Below are 19228 nucleotides of genomic sequence, written 5' to 3'. Positions count from 1 at the left end.
GTACAATGATGTAATCATAACTAATAAAAACATAACAGTGGCTTAAACTGTTTATGGACTTAAGAAAGACTTTATGGAAGAAGAACTCACTTAAAAATTATGAATTTTATTATATCAGAAGCAAAATATCAAACCAAATAATGCTAAACCTCTTCTCAGAACTAATTTCACTTGTTCTTAGTATAGTAATTTTAATTATGACACATTTCATTATGTCTGACAAACCTAAAGTGTCTTAATTTTGAAGAGCATATCTATTGTTTTAGAATTTAATACCACAATAAATTCATTTATGTAAAATATTTAGCTTGAAAGTGTATTTGTGTGTTGCTATAAAGGGAAATTCCTCCCCAAAATGAAAGCTCTGGGATTATTTACATTGTCATTCCAATACTGCATGACTTACTTTCTTTTGTGGAACATATAAGATATTTTGAGAAATGGTGTTCCAATAAGTCACACAGTTTTGGTTTAGAACAACATGAGGAGGAATAAATATCAGAATTTTCATTTTTGAGTGTTGTTTTCCTTTAAAAATAAATGACAGTTGACATTTTATATAATATAATGACATTCATCCATGTTAGGTGTGGCTTAACTATTTTAACTATTATCATAATGAGTTTACCCCATTTACGTAGGTACAATCAATGAAGTGTTTTGTTAGAGGTTTGATGACAGTGTTAGTCAGTGACAGCACAAGATGTATCATGCTTTGCATGATAGTGACTGATAAATCAGCTTTCAGATTTTGTCCCTCATTGATAGGCCTAGATGATAACAAAAATGACAGCATTATTATCACATTCTGCCCTTGGGTTCTTGATTTTCAATTGACCCATTGCGTGTGCATTACTGTTAATAAATGTACATTTACAAGATAAACAGTATGTACAGTACAGTAACTGTAAATAGAAGTAGAACGTGTTGGCACTGTATTTCTAAATTATCCACAGCTCATTTTAATTAATCTACGCTTCAAAAGCAACTCATCTGGCATTATATAATGAGAGTAAGTGTTCAAGGCGTTACTCTGCCCTCAATCTGTTTCTCTGAAGTATGAGACTCCCATGTGGCTGTTTTTAGACGCGCGTCTGTTATCTAAACGCGCACGCAAATCCTGTATTTAACCGGTGCGCTTCTAAACAATGTTTCCACGAAACAGCGGGGACGAGCACAAGCTCTTTCACACAGCCGCGCTGCTCTCTATTAGAACCTGGATGATGAGGAACTCCAGTCGCTTCCGAGACGGGCAAAACCGCGACGGGACAGGTAAGACACGGGTATCTCTCCTCCGTGTGAGCGTAATTTCGTTGGGGTCACTTGTGTTTGTCATCACGACCACACGAAACTGTCGAAACTGTATACGGCGTGTACGCGCGGTTTAAGTGCTAAGTAAACAAATGCTTCTATATTAGGCTATATGGACGAAAGAAATACGTAGGTTTTCCACAACATATAAGTAGGCTATCTATCTATCTATCTATCTATCTATCTATCTATCTATCTATCTATCTATCTATCTATCTATCTATCTATCTATCTATCTATCTATCCTGGTTCATGAAAACTAAACACTTTTTGGAAAAACCAAAGCTCTCACATAATTATTTTATCACTAACAATGGTAATTACTATATTACTAATATCATATAAATGGTAACGTAAAAATGGGATTTCGTCAGTGGCTTGTTGGCACCTGAGAAAAGTAAGACAACAAATGATGTTTTGAACACTCACAATGTGTACTGTAAATACAGTAGCTGAAAGCATGGTTGTTCTTTCGTTATTCGATTTATTGATTTGTTGTCATGCATGGGGCGAGACTATGGTCAGGCCCTAAGTAAACAACCTTTATATTAACTTCCCGAGACAATGAATGGCATATAGAGTTATTGCATGAACTGTTGTATTTACATTGCACAAACTAATGTAATTTGTCTCTTTCTGAAGTAAATGTATATAATGTTCAAATGTATTTAGCAGCATGGTTTACATGAGAAGTTGCAATGATAAAATGTGACCCTGGACCACAAAACCAGTACATAAACACTAGTGCTAAATACATTATATGGGTCAAGATTATCAATTTTTCTTTTATGCTAAAAAACCATTAAGATAATGAGTAAAGATCATGTTTCATTAAGATATTTTGTAAATTTCCTACTGTAAATATATCACATCTTAATTTTTGTTTAGTAATATGCATTGCTAAGAACTTAATTTAAACAACTTTGAAGGCGATTTTCTCAATATTGATTTTTTTTGGCACCCTCAGATATTTAAATAGTTGTATCTTGGCCAAATATTCTCCTGAGAAACCATGCATTAATGGAAAGTTTATTTATTCAGCTTATAGATGATGTATAAATCTCAATTTTAAAAAAATGACCCTTATGGCTGGTTTTGTGGTCCTGTTTCACAAATGCAGACACGCTTATAGTCTTATTATGGGATAAGACAAGACAGCTGGCATGAGTAGGCCTATGCATGCAAGACATATCAGGTAGAGTGATGGATGTTAAAATGGGTGATGAGACAGTTTAGAAAGCTTTTGTGTGTGTGTCACTTTCTTAGATCAGATTGCATGGTATGCCTGCTTGGCTAAGTCAGATTTAGTCAGAGTTGCAGCTGCACTGTCACCAAAATAAAACCAAACCATGATATTACCAGATATTATATGCCAGATGTTACTTTGCACTGTGCATACAACCCCCTTAATATACTCTGTTTTAGTGTGCTGGTTTAGAGATAGCATGCTGGACAGGGTTTTTTTGGAGTAGATCTTATAAGGGTGTGTCAGTAATGAGCCCTATTGGTAGGTGGGTTACTATGGTAACACACACTGGCAAAATATTTCAGGCCTTTGTGTAAGTGCTAATAAATCTTTATGTGCTCTGTGACCCATGCTCTTAATCTCGTTCTGTGTTTATCTATGCTTCCCTGAGATTTCATCTCTTCCTTCTGTTTGTTCTCTCTTTCCTTTTATAGTTTTTGTGTGTGTGTGTGTGTGTGTGTGTGTGTGTGTGTGTGTGTGTGTGTGTGTGTGTTGTATATCCACAGAGAGTTGTTCCTCTTGTGCTTTCTCACTTTCCTCCTCCTTATGTTGTTTATTTCTTGCGCATGTGTGGCACGCTCTCCATGCTCCCTCTCCATCTCTGGTTATCTGTGTGAAAGTTCAGCTCCATTCCTCCAATCCCATTTAAGGATTCAGGTCTGGCTCTGTTTTGTGTCTGTGCTTGTGTTATGAGTTTATGTGCCGTGTCTGTTGAAATTGTTTGTTGTATGTGCAAAGTGTGCTGAATCAGTAGGTGCATACTTGATGCCATTTCAGCCCACTCACATACACAGAATGCTCTCATGCTCTCATCTGTTTCTGAGTTTAAAAGGCTGTGATGTCACAGGCTGCTGTGTGGGCGGTTGACATCTAGGGGAAAGGGAAAAGGAAAAAAATCTATTTTTGAAAAGCCCAGTGCTTGATATTACTTAGAAAAGTATATTAATCATAATTAAACCCTTTGTCATTTTAAATAAATGGATGCTTTTTCTGGGATAAAGAGTAATGTGATGTGACAGAATGTTTCTATGAAATTTGAAGGAAACATTAATTTTGTCAAACTAAAGAGAATTTAATAATGACATATTTTCACAAAATGTGCATATTTAAAACCATCATATTATTCAGGAAACAGCAGTACTTATTTTCCTGTAGATTATTAATGATTCTGTTTTGTTTATGTTCTGGTTATTTCCCAAAGGGTGTAATTAAAAGACTTGCGCTTGTTCCTTCTGAACTTGATAATGTTATCTTGCAAACAATAAAGACTGATCTGAGATTTAAAAAAAAAAAAATCATTTTTTTTTTACAAAACAACTTATTTCATAAGATTACAAATGATCAAACTGACATAAACAGTATAAATATGACAATTTAGCTGTGAGTTATTCTTGTTGAGATGTATTATAAAGGGCAGGAGGGTAACTATATACAGTTGAAGTCAAAAGTTTACATACACCTTGCAGAGTCTGCAAAATGTTAATTATTTGACCAAAATAAAAGGGATCATACAAAATGCATGTTTTTTTTTTATTTAGTTCTGACTTGAATAAGATAATTCACATTTATAAAAATGACTCTGTTCAAAAGTTTACATACACTTAAATCTATCTTATTACTGTATTGTGACCTGAATGATCTACAGCTGTGCTTTTTTGTTTAGTGATAGTTGTTCATGAGTCCCTTGTTTGTCCTGAACAGTTAAACTGCTCACTGTTCTTCAGAATTTTTTTCAGGTCCCTTTCCAACAATGACTGTATGATTTTGAGATCCATCTTTTCACACTGAGGACAACTGAGGGACTCATTTGCAACTATTACAGAAGGTTCAAATGCTCACTGATGCTTCAGAAAGAAAACATGATGCTTTAAGATAAATATAATATTATATTTTAAAATATATATATTTTTTTCATTTAGTGCTGCCCTTCATGTTTCCCAGAAGACAAAATAAGTAAAATTTACCCTAAATGCATGTTTCCTTCTGGAGCATCAGTGAGCATTCAAACTTTTTGTAATAGTTGCTTATGAGTGCCTCAGTTGTCCTCAGTGTGAAATGATGGATCTCAAAATCATACAATCATTGTTTGAAAGGGTTCAAATATGCAAAAATGCTGAAAAACCAAAGAATTTGTGGGACCTGGAGAATTTTTTTGAAGAACAGCAGGCAGTTTAATTGTTCAAAAAAAAAAAAAAACAGATAACAAGATAACAACAGTATTAAGAACCAAGTGTATGTAAACCTTTGAACTGGGTCATTTTTATAAATGTAACTACTAATTTCTCTTGTGGACTATATGTAAATGTCTTTTATGTGAAAAATCTTATTCAGGTCAGTACTAAATAAAAAATAACTTGCTTTTTGTATGATCCCTCTTACTTTGGTAAATTAATTAACAATTTGCAGATTATGCAAGGTGTACGTAAACTTTTGACTTCAACTGTATAATATTTTAATTATAGGTCATTCATAACCATAATATAACATTAATTTATAGTAAGTGTAGTTATTGTTTCTAAGAAAATGTATTTGTGACAGCCTGAGTGCTGGGTCCCTGGCTATTTAAAGAGATTACAAACTCACTGCCTATTTTTTATCTTTTTCATTCATTATCTAAGTGGACCTGAAGCTTAATTAATTAAAGCTTAAAAAAGGTATTGCTGTTGAGTACCTGAGCCAGCTTGCTATCGTTGCACCTGTCTAAGCAGATTAGTCCTCCTGACCCGCTGACTGGACACTCTCACCTTTTTCCCTCTCTCTTCATCACCTATTTTATTTCTTTGCCATCTAATAAAAAAAAAACTGTGGTGAATTTTTTAAGAATAATTAAGACAAATTATAGAAAATTTAGAAATATCTTGATTTCACTTTAAAGGAGAACTTCACTTCCAGAATGAAAATCTCCTGATAATTTACTCACCCCCATGTCACTCAAAATGTCTTTCTTTCTTCATTCGAAAAGAAATTAAGAATTTTGAGGAAAACATTCAAGGATTTGTCTTTATATAGTGGACTTAAATAGTGGCCAGCGGATTGAAGGTCCAAACTGTAGTTTCATTGCAGCTTCAAAGGGCTCTACATGATCCCAGCCAAGGAATAAGGGTCTTATCTAGCGAAACGATCTGCCATTTTCTTTAAAAAAACAAAAAAAAAAAACTATTGGAATACTTTTGACCACAAATGCTCATCTTGCTCTAGCTCAACCTTATGCATTACTTAGTCACGCACAAATGATGTAGGCGGAAGTACCGACCCAGTGTTTACAAAGCAAACATGCAAAGAAAGTCAAACGCCCTGTACAAAATAAGGTAAAACAACGTCAGACAATTTTGAAGATGGAGGAGAAAAGAAGTTTTTTGCCCTACCCTACCTTTTTGAACTGAAGTACACAGACGAAGAGCTAACCGCGCGTGACTTTTCAAATGTGATTACGCAATGCGTGAAAACACGCATGAGTATCGCAGAGCTAGTACAAGACCAGCATTTGTGGTTAAAAAGTATATACATTTTATATATTTTTTTGACCGTTTCACTAGACAAGACCCTTATTCATCAGCTGAGATCGTGTAGAGCCCTTTGAAGGTGCATTGAAACTGCAATTTGGAGCTTCAACCCACTGGCCACCGCTGAAGTCCACTATATGGAGAAAAAGCCTGGAATGTTTTTCTCAAAAAACAAAATTTCTTTGCGACTGAAGAAAGAAAGACATGAACATCTTGGATGACATGGGGGTGAGTAAAGTATCTGGAAATTTTCATTCTGGAAATGAACTTCTCCTTTAAGGCTTTCTACAAGGCTTAAAGTATGATTCATTATTCAGCCACAAGATGGCCCTATTTGCCCTGCTTGTCATGTTGAACCATTTTTTTTTGTTGAGGATATCCTAGGATAGCCAGGATATCCCTTGTCCCTGCAGCATCTGCAAAAACATCTACAGGCTTATACTTTTGTGGACACATAAATGTTGTTGTTTAAAGTTAGACTGGATAATAAAGATAAAAGAACCAAAGAAGTGATAGGAACATATGGGAAGCATAAAGGAACTGTCTAAATAGCCAAAACTGCTTAAAAAAGCAAAATTGGCTGGCTAAAATAAAATAGGTTTCAATTGTGTAATTTTTTTTAACATAAAAATAATTACCATACTTTCATTTGTGTTAAATTATTTTGAGGATTTCTACTGTGTATTTACTATAATTCTAACATGTAGAAAATACACTGAAAACAGTTTTCAGTTGATCACAGTTTTCAATTGCTAGTAAATTTCACAAATAATTACCAATAAACAGCAAGTAGCACACTGAAATAAATTGAAATAGACTGTCATAGTATTATCTTGTAAAACCTACTCCAATAATCTTTATTTTATTTACAAAAAAAAAAAAAAAAATTCCCCAATGTTTGGTAGTGTACATTTACTAGTCTTTTGTATTATAAATTCTTACAAATATTTGCTAATGTTTCTGACTATGTAATGGCTAATTTATATAAATGTAGTAGCCACTAGCCAGTATATTATTATAACTAGTAAACATATACATTAGCTATATGCTAAGCCAGAAATATTTGTTTTCATTCTTGACGCTGCAATAAACTACAAACTATAACTATAAACTATGGTTTAAGAGAGAAAAGTATCAAAATTATCATGATTCTATTGTACAGAAATCTCAAACTATAAAACACTCATGTGAGACCATAGAAAACATTTTTGCTCTATACACAACAAATCTGCTTCTGTTAGTGAACCTGTACTTTTTTAAGTATACATTTATAGGCCAAAGTTCTTGGTAATATTATTTAGGTGTTTGGTGGCTAAGAAGAACAGAACGTTCAAGTCCTGGAATAAGATGTTTACCTTCTGCGCACGCCTCTCATGCAGTCTCTCTGTTACTCTATTGGTAGATTCCTCACTGTCGACGGGTTTTGATTGGACAAAGACATATCAACACTCACGACCCATGTGCACTTCATGTGAACTGCTGTTTTTCTCAAACTACTGCGATCACGTCTGAACTTCTTGTTCGCCCCTTCCTCATTATTTTTTTTTTAGTTTTGCCACATCATTAAGTAGTTTTACGGTAGATTTGATAAAATGCGGTATTTCTAGAGTAGGCTAAGTTGTGTAATATTCAGCACATGTGTGCCCTCAAACCAAATACTAATATAATGACAAACAACACTCGTTAAACGAGTTATTGCGCGTTTTGTATATCCAATCAACCACGTTATTATTCAGTAAAAATTCGTTTGAAAAAATGCTTGCATTGTGGAACAGTGAAGAAATAACGTTTTAGATATTAAAACCATAGAATCATGTTAAAGATGTCAGATGACCTCTCGTAACAAAACATAATTCAGTTTAAAATAATCAACTGTTTTAGTTATAGGCTAGTCACTAGTGACTGGTTGCATAAGCTGCTTAGATTACACAAGTTAGTCATTTAATTTTTACATTTTTGATAATGTAATTTGGCATTTTAAAATGGCTATGTTCAAGCAACTGGTATTTAGTCATTGTGTAATTATGAACACTGAATTTGTATGTTTAAAAAAATACAGTGTTTTTAAAGTAGGGAGGGGTGTGTTTTTTGGTGCGCGTTCTTTGCTAGTATTACGGTACAACCGGTCACTGATATCGCTCAGCAGATATGACATACAGCCCACCACGGCCAGCTCAGTCCGCTCAGTATCAGAGAACAGGCGTTTACCTCTGAAGAACCGGGTCATGATAATACAGTCAGGATGAGTTCCACCGAAGATGTTATAATGGCGATTCCCAGAGAGCTCACACAAAACCCACTGCGAAAAATATGGATGCCATGCAAAAACGGGCTACCGGAGAAACATATTTCCCAAAAAAGAGGTATGTTTTAGCATTTCAAGACTACTAATGATCAGAGACAATGGGGCTATGTGTATCAATTCATGAGGCTCGTTTTAAACACAGTTGCCCCAAACGCTCTTATTTGTAAAAATCCCCGCGTAATTTACGAGACTTGCATGCGTAAAGTTACACGCATCTTTTATGTTTTAGCTCTGGAGCAAGTAACGTTACAAATTTAGCAGAGTTCGCGGCTGTTTGCATCTTTTAGCTTGGCTAAAGACACCATCTGGAGTTGAGTTATGAAATGCTGTTGGGTGCGGAAGTAATGGTGCATGTTCAGTATTTAAAAAGAAATTCATTCACCATTTGTTGCCTAATTGACTGATTTATGAGGTAAGTTCTAAGAATGATATTCATAGGAATTACATGATCAGCATTGTTCACTGTATGCTAGCATCTAGTTGAAGCACTAATGTAAGTGAACCCGGTGAACCCGGACTAAGTAGGCGCAGCATATTAAGACGGGAATGATGCAACCAGGATGCACCGAAACCTGCTCAGCCTCAGACATACTGGTTAGGTAAAGCACAGTAAGCTACATTGCGGCTCAATTTAAACTCTGTGGTATTTAGCAACAGTATTCTTTTCTCCAAGTGTCTTTCAGGCTTTGCTTAGGAAAAAACTGGCAAAAGTAAACACTGAATAACGTGTCCGAATCGTCACATCAAGCCGAAAGTGATGTACCACTGTTAAACTCCACAGCCATCGCTCTCCGTTTGCATATTTATTTATCAGTAACAACTCGGCATTACGAGCATATCTGCTAAATGTTTTGTACTGTAAGAGCATGTTTTCAGCACCGGTACAGTAGCTTGTGTGCATTGTGTTCCGTCGCTAGTATTCTATTGGCTGATCCCTGGCTGGAGGCGGTCTCTGATTGGTCAATGGCATCAACATTCGGGGCCCATGTGTGCAGCGTGTGAACAGCAGCAGACCCCTGATGCTCTAAGCTCATGTTGATCAGCTCATTGTCCCTCTGATGATAAACATCATGAGAGTGAATGTGACCTTAGCTTATGTTTTGATAAACAAAATGTAACAATCCATTACAGTATGCTAGTTTGTTGACTACCACAGAAAAATAACATTTTATTTTTTAGATTTATTTTAGATTCCACACTAGGTCACTAATCAAATAAACAAAGTTGTGGCATTGATAATTATCATTTTGGAGGTAATTTTGGAAATATTACACTACCAGTCAAACATTTTTAAACAGATTTTTATTGTTTTTTAAATAAGTATCTTCTGCTGATCCAAAGTATAGCAAAAACAGTACAATTTTAAAATGCTTACTATTTAAAATAACTTTTCAATTTGAATATATTTCAGAATGTAATTTATTTCTGTGATTTCAAATCTGAATTTTTAGCATTACTCCAGTCACATGATCCTTCGGAAATAATTCTAATATTCTGTTTTGCTGCTCAAAAACATTTATTATGATTGTTCAAAACAGCTGAGTAATTTTTAAAAAAATCTGGTTTCTTTGATGAATAGAAAGTTCAAAAGAACAGCATTTATTTTAAATTAAAAATATTTTGTAACATTATAAATGTCTTTATCATCACTTTTGATCAATTTAAAGCATCCTTGCTAAATAAAAGTATTCATTTCTTTAATTTACTTCCCCAAAAAATTATACTGACTCCAAGCGTTTGAATGGTACAGTGTATAACGTTACAAAAGCTTTTTATTTCAGATAAATCTTTAGATATTTCTATTCATCAAAGAATCCTGAAAAAACTGTACTCAACTGTTTTAATTATTGATGATGATGATGATGATAATAATAATAATAATAATAATAAATGTTTATTGAACAGCAAATCAGCATAATAAAATGATTTCTGAAGGATTATGTGACAATAAAGACTGGAGTAATGATGCTGAAAATTTAGCTTTGATCACAGGAATAAATTACATTTTAAAATGTATTCAAATAGGAAGCCGTTATTTTAAATAGTAAAACTATTTCACAATATTACTGCCTTTGCTGTTTTTTGTATTACAAAAAAATTGAGTCTTGGTGAGCACAAAAAATTTGTTAAACTTTTGACTGGTAGTGTACATTGTGGAAATTGTACAGCCTGTTTTTCTGCCGTCTTGTTTTGAATTAAACATGTTTAAATTTGTTTTCCCCCCTCAGTTTCCCTCAGGAGTTAAAAAAAACTACCCATGCTATCCTGTCCTATTTTATTGAAGGTGGTGTAATTTTGTGGCTGTATTCCCTCTGTGCAGTAAACTGGTGTTGGTGGGTTATCAGGATTGTGGTTAGACTTCAGGGATATCTTTTAAATTCCTTAGGGCCTGTTGCGTTTAAATGGGCAAAAAGTAACCGTGTAACAGTTGAGGGTTTTTCCAGATCACTGTGGCCCCAAATGTGCTGTCATACAGGATTTTCAGAGGAAGTTTATGGCATTTTAAAGAGCGGGTTTGCTGAGCGAGACCATTTCTCAAAGACTGGGGATGTGCTTAATTATATGCTGATTTTCGTGTAATTGGCAGATTTGTTTTGAACTCAATGAACCTGAAGTTGAATGAGCTGTACTTGCAACAACAACTGATGCTGGACATTCTGAGTAGGATCTGTATTTCGATTAGTCAGCAGAGGATTGACAGCATCAGGTACACATGATCTCTCAGTATCTCTCAGAGGAACATGATTCATGAAGAATCAGCAGACTTTGAGAAGAGCTTGATAACCATGATGAGTAATGGATTTCATTTGGTGAAATGCAGAAAATAGAAACATCAGGAGGATTGATGCAAGTGTATAAAAAAGTGTGATTTGTCTTGATTTGTCTCTGACATGCTTGGATAATCTGCAGAAATGAGCCAGTATCTGGATTAATATATATTTTTTTGCTCTGTTTGGGTAAGGTAGTAAAGATAAAGCTGATGAAATCAGTGTTTTCAAAAACTATTTCATTCATTCAATGAAGACATTTATTCACATCACATTAGGAAAAAATAAAATTCCTTCAGAGCTGCATGTGTGCTCCCCTGACCAACAATAGTCTCTGTCTGCTTGGTTTGCTCTGACAGATTGCTCATACTAACTGAAAATGAAACAAAGAGACTATTCACTGTCTTTTCTGCTGTACACAAAAAAGCTGATACTTACAGACACATTTTTATTCTCTGTGTCTGTCTTTTGGCAGTTTGCATGACCAACTGTCCCACTCTTATTGTGACTGTGGGCCTGCCAGCAAGGGGAAAAACCTACATTTCTAAAAAACTCACACGCTACCTCAACTGGATTGGTGTACCAACAAAAGGTATGGTAAATTGCACACATACTCCAAAACATTTATACATCAAGTATACAGCAACTAAATCAGTGTTTTTTTTTTTTTTGCAGAATTCAATGTGGGACAGTATCGGAGAGAATGTTTGAAAATCTACAGGAGCTTTGAGTTCTTTCGCCCTGATAATGAGGAAGGCCTGAAGATAAGAAAGTAAGATTCAGCTTGTTTTCATATATTTAGCTGTTGTTGTGCATTTTGTGGTTTCATATGATTGATTTAAATTCCTTTTTTTCAGGCAGTGTGCTTTGGCAGCGCTCAATGACGTCAGACAGTACCTCAGTGTTGAAGGTGGCCAGGTTGCTGTGAGTAGTTTTGCATTTTCAATCATTTTATCACTGATTTATATTTTATATACTATCATTCATAAAAGCAGAAAATTATTTAAATATTTTTAAATAAATGCAGTTTTTTATTATTTATTTTTATTTGCTGTGCCTTTGCTTTTATATTCTAAAAATGTTTAAAAAAAAATAATTATATACATATATATGGGTATATTTGTAGCAATAGCCAACAATACATTGTATGGGTTAAAATTATAATTTGTTCTTTAATGCCAAAAATCATTAGAAATATTATGTAAAGATCATGTTCCATAAAGATATTTTGTAAACTGTCTACCGTAAATGTATAAAAACTTAATAATATGCATTGCTAAGCACTTCATTTGGACAAAAAAGATTTTCTCAATATTTAAAAATATTTTTGCACCCTCAGATTCCAGATATTCAAATAGTGTATTTGTTAAATTAATAAAAAGTGATAGCATAGATTTAAATTGTTAGAAAAATTTATATTTTGATTAAATGCTGTTCTTTTTAACATGTTATTCATCAAAGAATCCTGAAAAAAAGAATCACAGGTTCCAAAAAAATATTTGGCAGCACAACTGTTTCCAACATCGGTAATTCCAATAATAAATCAGCATACTAGAATGATTTCTGAAGGATCATGTGACACTTAAAACTGGAGTAACAGCTGATGAAAATTCAGCTTTGCATCACAGGAATAAATTATATTTTGAATTATATTAAAATAAAAACCATTATTTTATATTGTAATAACTTTTTGAAGTCTTACTAATTCCAGATTTTTGAGCGGTAGTGTACATTGAAATAGAAATCATTTCTTTTGACTTGTAGTAATATTTCACAACATTGAATTTTTACTGTATTTTTTGAAAGAATAAATACAGCCTTAGTGAGCATAAGACCTTTTTTTTTTTTTAGGTGTTTGATGCCACAAACACAACCAGAGAACGGAGGGCCACCATAATAAGATTTGCAGAACAAAATGGCTATAAGGTAAAACCATGTCGTGTGTTCATTAACAAACATTAAATCTGTGTTATTTTGTGTAGTTAAGTGTTTCTTCACCATTTGACTTTTTTATATTTTATATCCTTAAGCCTTTATTTGTTTTTAATTAGGTGTTTTTTGTGGAGTCTGTGTGTGAAGACCCCAAAGTTATTGCGGAAAACATTGTGGTAAGACAGTGATTTTAAAAAAGATCCCTCAAAAATTATATGGGAAAGGGTTGGTTCACATTAATTATTCACCCTCATGTCTTTCCAAACCCATAAGACCTTTGTTCCTCTTTGGAACACAAATTAAGATATTTCTGATGAAATCTAAGCGTTTTTTTCTTTGATGAAAACAGCAATGCAACTGACATGTTAAAGGTCTAGAAAGGTAGTAAAGACATCAATAAAATAGTCCATGTGACATAAGTGGTTCAGTTTTAATTTTATGAAGCTATGAGAATACTTTCTGTGTGCAAAGAAAACAAAAATAACGACTTTATTCAACAATTTCTTCTTTTTTGTGTCAGTCTTCGCTGTGTGTTCATGAGAAAACCACGGCGTAAACAGCCATGAATGTGTTAGTTGCGTTGCTGTCTATGCAGGACCATAAAGCTTGGATTTCATCCAAAATATCTTAATTTGTGTTTCAAAGATGAATGAAAGTCTTACAGTTTTGGCCCGACATTTGGGTGAATCTCATTTCTCATTCAATCATTTTTCTTTAGTACATTAGTATTTATTTATTTATTAAATTACCCCAGTATTAATTTCTCCTCTTTTTGTGTGTCGGAGAGCAGCAGGTGAAGTTGGGTAGCCCTGACTACACAGACCGCAACACTGAAGAAGCCATCCAGGACTTTATGAAGAGGATCAAATGCTATGAGAATAGTTACCAGCCGCTGGATGAAAACCTAGACAGGTCAGAAATCTGATTTCTTAGAATATGATAATGTATTCAGTTTATGTATTTTGTGAGCAGTTCCTTTAACGCTGTATGTTTTGTCTTACAGAGAATTGTCATACATTAAAATAATGGATGTGGGTCAGCGGTATTTGGTTAACCGTGTACTCGACCACATCCAAAGCAGAATTGTTTATTATCTAATGAACATCCACATCACACCACGCTCCATCTACCTCTGCCGCCATGGAGAGAGCGACCTTAACGTCAGAGGCCGGATCGGAGGAGATTCAGGCCTGTCACCCCGTGGTAAAGAGGTGTGTTTTGGTTTATGATGTGATGTGTCGTTTAAAGATTGTCAACATCATTGGTCATCATCTTTTTCTATGTCCCAGTTTGCTCAGTATCTAGGGAGGTTTATACAGGATCAGAATATAAAGGATCTCAAGGTGTGGACGAGTCAGATGAAGCGGACCATTCAGACCGCTGAGGCGTTGGGTGTACCGTATGAACAATGGAAAGCCCTCAATGAGATTGACGCTGTAAGTATAATATGACAACGTTCTCTTTCTATTTCCATTTTAAAATTGTGCAAATAGAGTGACTCTCGGCATGTGTGCAGGGTGTTTGTGAGGAGATGATGTATGAGGAGATACAAGAACATTATCCTCTGGAGTTCGCCCTCAGAGACCAGGACAAATACCGCTACCGCTACCCTAAAGGAGAGGTGTGTTAAAAAGCTCCATTTACAGCTAACTAGAAACTCATTAAATATGAGAAAATTAATGTTATTGCTTTTTACAGTCTTATGAGGATCTTGTCCAGCGATTGGAGCCGGTCATTATGGAGCTCGAACGTCAGGAGAATGTTTTGGTTATTTGTCACCAAGCTGTTATGCGCTGTCTGCTTGCTTACTTCCTGGATAAGAGTGCAGGTGTGTAGATGGGGATGTGCCATGGTTCATAAAATATTTACATGTTGTTATGACCTTTAATCTTTTTGTTTGCCTTCCAGGAGAGCTGCCGTACCTGAAATGCCCCCTACACACAGTCCTGAAGCTTACTCCTGTGGCCTATGGTGAGAAACGCATCTCTCTCGCATACTTATTGAGCATGTGCTAAGAATATACTTGGTAGTTCACTCCAAAAATGAAATTTAACATCATTGATGACTAGAGATATGATGGGGACAACACAAGGTATTATGGCCACTAATTATTTATTAGCAAATAAATGATTTATTATTATATTATATTATTAATATAATATAAGATTGTTATATTAATTAAATAAATTCAAATAATAGTAATAATTATTAAAATTAATTAAATTCTTTAATAATTTGTTCCCTTGTTTTATTTATCTAAAACAAAGGCATTAATTAATGTAATGTTCTCATGATTAAAAAAATTAATAAAACGCATGCAAATTACGTGGATTGGAAGCATCAGGAGATATTCCAAAGACTCAGCTTTTAAAATCTGTCAGTTTTATAGTGAAATACAAACAATATGTCTATATGTTTTTCACACTCTTTAATGTGGCACGACAGATCACTGTATTCACCTCAGTTTAAGCGGCAGGTGAATCAGTCATCTTTCTGATTGCAATTAGACATTCGTTCATTAAATTAGGCTATACTTCTGATGTTCCTTCACATTTATGTCATCCTATTAACTTGGAATAAAAAGGAAACACATTTATACTTTTCATTTATTAAAAGTAACAAAGCACAAAATTGTTGCATTTTACTGGGTGGCTGGTGCGCAAATAATGAATGGAAGATGTTAAATATTATTTCCAATCATTTACTGTATTATCAGTGTTGGGAAGTAACTAGTTACATGTAACGGAATTTAATTACAAAATAAATGTAATTGTAATCAGTTACAGTTACTGAGAAAACATGTGTAATTAAATTACAGTTACTTCTGAAAAATGCCAGTGATTACAAAGGGGATTACATCTGAATTTTTTCACACACTCACAACCACTTACAGATTTAATTGACTTCTTTCATAAATTGCATTGATTCATACAAATGCAGCTGCTGCCATTTTGTTTTGTACACTGTAATGGATTATAAAATAAATAACAAACTAGTACTACTTCCTTAATTATTTATGTGGTGAAATGTGTAAGAAAACTGGTAAGACTGCACGGTATACCTAAAATGTCTAATTTGAACTTGCCGTTTGCCAACAACTGATTTCTTCATGGAAGCTTTGCGTTCAAATATTTCAACTCAGATCAGTGTTTCGTGTCTACCGTAATAATTTTGACCTAAACATCTAAATAATCTATGAAGCAGTTGTGTAATAAGTGGGATAATGTTGTTGATAATGTAGCCATTTGTTACTGCAAAATAAAGATGTATATTATCCCTTACTTTAATTCAAGTGATGAAGGATTTTGAAAGTCTGACAATAATCAAAGTTGAGTGCTACTGTAAGATTAACTCTGCCTGGTTTAAATGTTTCAAAATGAATAACAGTTGAAAATATTCGAAATTTAGAAAAGTAATCAAAAAGTAATTAAATGTAATAAGTTACATTACTTTTATAAAGTAATTAAAAAGTTACACTACTTATTACATTTTAAATGAAGTAACTTGTAATCTGTAACCTATTACATTTCCAAAGTAACCTTCCCAACACTGTGTATTATATTCTGAATAAAACAGCTTGTGAATAGTCACTTATATACCTTAGAAAAAGCAACAATATAACTTACGTTAACAAGCCCACTTCAACCTTTAGAACATTTTATTGTTGTTTTTAATTAACTACATGTGAGGAATGAAAGATTGTATGCCACAGAAGTTTTTACAGAATAGGTGATGGAATTTTCTCAAAGAACAGTATCATTTAATGAAATGACAATTGTAATCGAAAAGACGATTGATGCACATGAATACAGGGATCTGTCTTGCCACATTAAAGAGCATTAAAAACACATTATTGCAAGACACATTGTTTGTATTTCGCTATAAAACGGACAGTTTTTGAAATAGACTTTGTTTTATATTAAAAGTACCAAAAGCACAAAGCTTATTGCTATTATTGTGTGGCCTAATGAATGCAATCGAAGACATGAAATATTATTTCCAAGCATACTGTCCCTGTGAGTATAAGACGTGGTATGATTTCTGCTAATAATCCCACATATAATCAAATAAATTCTGGTGGCTTGGCAACTTCTCCTTGTTCTCCCGATCTGGGTCATTTGCATGCACAGGCTATACTCTCAAAGTACTATAACTTTAATTGCTACAATTTAATTCTCATAATTCCGACTTTATTCTCAAAACATTTAGACTTTATTCTCATAATTTAGACTTCATTCTTGAAATATTTAGACTTCCATTTTAAAAATGTTGTAATTTAGTTTTTTTTTTTTTTTTTTTTTGTATGTGGCACTAAAACACCATCGTAGGATAGGGACTGGGCTATCAGGAACAAAAAAAAAAAAAAATACTATGTTGACTCATGCGCTATGTAGTCAAGTCTTCTTTTAGTATGATAGGTCATTATTCATTATTTACTTTTTTTTGTGTACTGTCCCTCTAAGACCACCTGACTCTAAACAGCACTGACAGTAGTAAAAACTACAGAGCAATTCAACATGAACAACAGAACAAGGATTGCTGATCTTAATTAAGAGGTTTTATAAAGCCAAAAAGGAAATCCAAGAGGTTTTTACTCGGTTACGGCAGTGATTTATGCAACAAGTTCAAATACTCTCAAGAGAAATTAGCACTGAGTCCTTGAGGGAGCTGTTCACCCCCAGTGGTTTTTTTTTTTTTTTTGAAGAGCTCATTTAATTACCTGGAAACATGAACTCTTGAAATGTACTTGAACGTAACCTAGATTCTGTCCTGTACTAGGCTGTAAAGTGGAGTCCATCTATCTTAATGTGGAGGCGGTGAACACTCACAGAGACAAACCTGAGGTGAGAACACCAGATGGTCATTTTACATATATAAACATTCATTCTAATAATATTTGGAAAAATATATATATATATTTTTTTTTTATTGTGACAGAATGTGGACATTTCCCGTTTGCCAGAAGAAGCTCTTCTCACTGTTCCAGCCCACTATTAACCTATGACCTCACATCCTGTACATCAGCAACTCTCCATCAGCCTATTCCATCCTTTTTATGTAACTCCTCTCATTGGTTTCTGTGTGTTTGGAAACTTTAGGCAGAAAGTCAGTTATGAGTCCTTTAGTTAAGCAACTTCAGGCCTCATATTTGTATTTTCCTCTTTTCTTATTTGCCACATAGGTGACTGGAATCCAGTTATTGATTAATATCCCTAGTGTTGGGGTGCGAGTGTGTGTGCGTGTGTTCACACGTGTAGTCTGTGCTTGCGACTGAGGCTGGCGCAGAGCAGATTTGAAGGCGTTTCAAGTTTTCTTTCTATAATTTTCTACTGAGGATTTTTGCTGGAATCATTAACGTTTTGTATTTGAGATTAAATGATCAGCGCTGGTGTGTTTCTTTCCATATACTGGCTACTTTTGCTGCACGTTTCCTTAAGCAATATTTTACATCTCAGTCATTTACACACTAGAATTTAAATTAAGTGCTTTGGCTGTCATCTAACACTAAAAAAGCATAATTGCAGATTAATCAGCACACATGAACTTTACTTTTGTAGAATTGAAACCATCTGGATTTTGTACAATTGTGACATGTTTAAAAACAGTCAGTTAGGATGCTCAAAATGTAGCAAGGAATTTACAAATATATAACCTCTTGTTACATTTCCAGAAAAAGCCAAATTCAATGTTTACATTTTTAAAGCCTTGTTACAATAGTAGGCTTTTTTTTTTTTTTTTTTGTACATTAAGTATACTTATGCTTTTCTTTAATAACTTTATTTTTTTGCACAAAGGGCGTACTTTCCTAAATCTCAATTATAGATTTGAAATTACATTGTGGTTATATATATATATTTTTTCGTCTTTTACTCTACAGCCTGTGTTTATGGAGAAAAAGTGAGTGGAATGTTTTCATCTCAGTTATTGTCATGTTTATTACAAGGACTGTTTTTCTATTTTTTGAAGAGCACCTCTGAGAACCAAATATGAAGAGCTCTGTGATTTAATTTGTCCTATGGGTTTCTGTGATCAGTAGGACTATGATAATGTGTGTAAAGCTCATGGTTCTCAAATTTTGACGCACAATGTCACATTTTCTGGAAGTACTGTCATTAAAACATCTTCATCAACCGAGTCCTGTATTATTAATACAGTCTTTATA

The 19228-nt window shown here is 34.0% G+C and overlaps 1 protein-coding gene across 2 annotated transcripts; it reads left to right on the top strand.

Annotated features, from left to right (window-relative positions):
* The first annotated feature begins 1107 nt into the window (after nt 1–1107).
* Nucleotides 1108–19200, top strand: pfkfb4b (6-phosphofructo-2-kinase/fructose-2,6-biphosphatase 4b). 2 transcript variants are annotated; one of them, XM_073851550.1, is made up of 14 exons: nt 1108–1272; nt 11609–11725; nt 11809–11905; nt 11991–12057; nt 12985–13059; nt 13185–13241; nt 13856–13977; nt 14069–14276; nt 14355–14501; nt 14582–14686; nt 14764–14893; nt 14974–15036; nt 17845–17909; nt 18004–19200. In XM_073851550.1, the coding sequence occupies exons 1-14, from the start codon at nt 1149–1151 to the stop codon at nt 18061–18063; spliced, it is 1437 nt and encodes a 478-aa protein (XP_073707651.1). In that variant the 5' UTR covers nt 1108–1148; the 3' UTR covers nt 18064–19200. The 2 variants fall into 2 exon arrangements, with proteins under 2 accessions (XP_073707651.1, XP_073707652.1); XM_073851551.1 differs by lacking the exon at nt 1108–1272 and adding an exon at nt 8236–8423.
* The last annotated feature ends 28 nt before the right edge of the window (nt 19201–19228 follow it).

This window comes from Garra rufa, chromosome 12 (assembly GCF_049309525.1).
Source record: "Garra rufa chromosome 12, GarRuf1.0, whole genome shotgun sequence".
Lineage (NCBI taxonomy): Eukaryota > Metazoa > Chordata > Actinopteri > Cypriniformes > Cyprinidae > Garra > Garra rufa.
Note: the sequence above shows the minus strand (reverse complement) of the source record. Positions and strands in the feature narration are given on the sequence as shown.

What these genes read in the sequence shown, in the direction of transcription:
- pfkfb4b (XM_073851550.1), top strand. Translation starts at nt 1,149, where the DNA reads ATGTTTCCACGAAACAGCGGGGACGAGCACAAGCTCTTTCACACAGCC. An exon ending in GATTGGTGTACCAACAAAAG is followed by an intron (nt 11,726 to 11,808) that starts GTATGGTAAATT and finishes TTTTTTTTGCAG; the next exon opens with AATTCAATGTGGGACAGTAT. An exon ending in TTATTGCGGAAAACATTGTG is followed by an intron (nt 13,242 to 13,855) that starts GTAAGACAGTGA and finishes GTCGGAGAGCAG; the next exon opens with CAGGTGAAGTTGGGTAGCCC.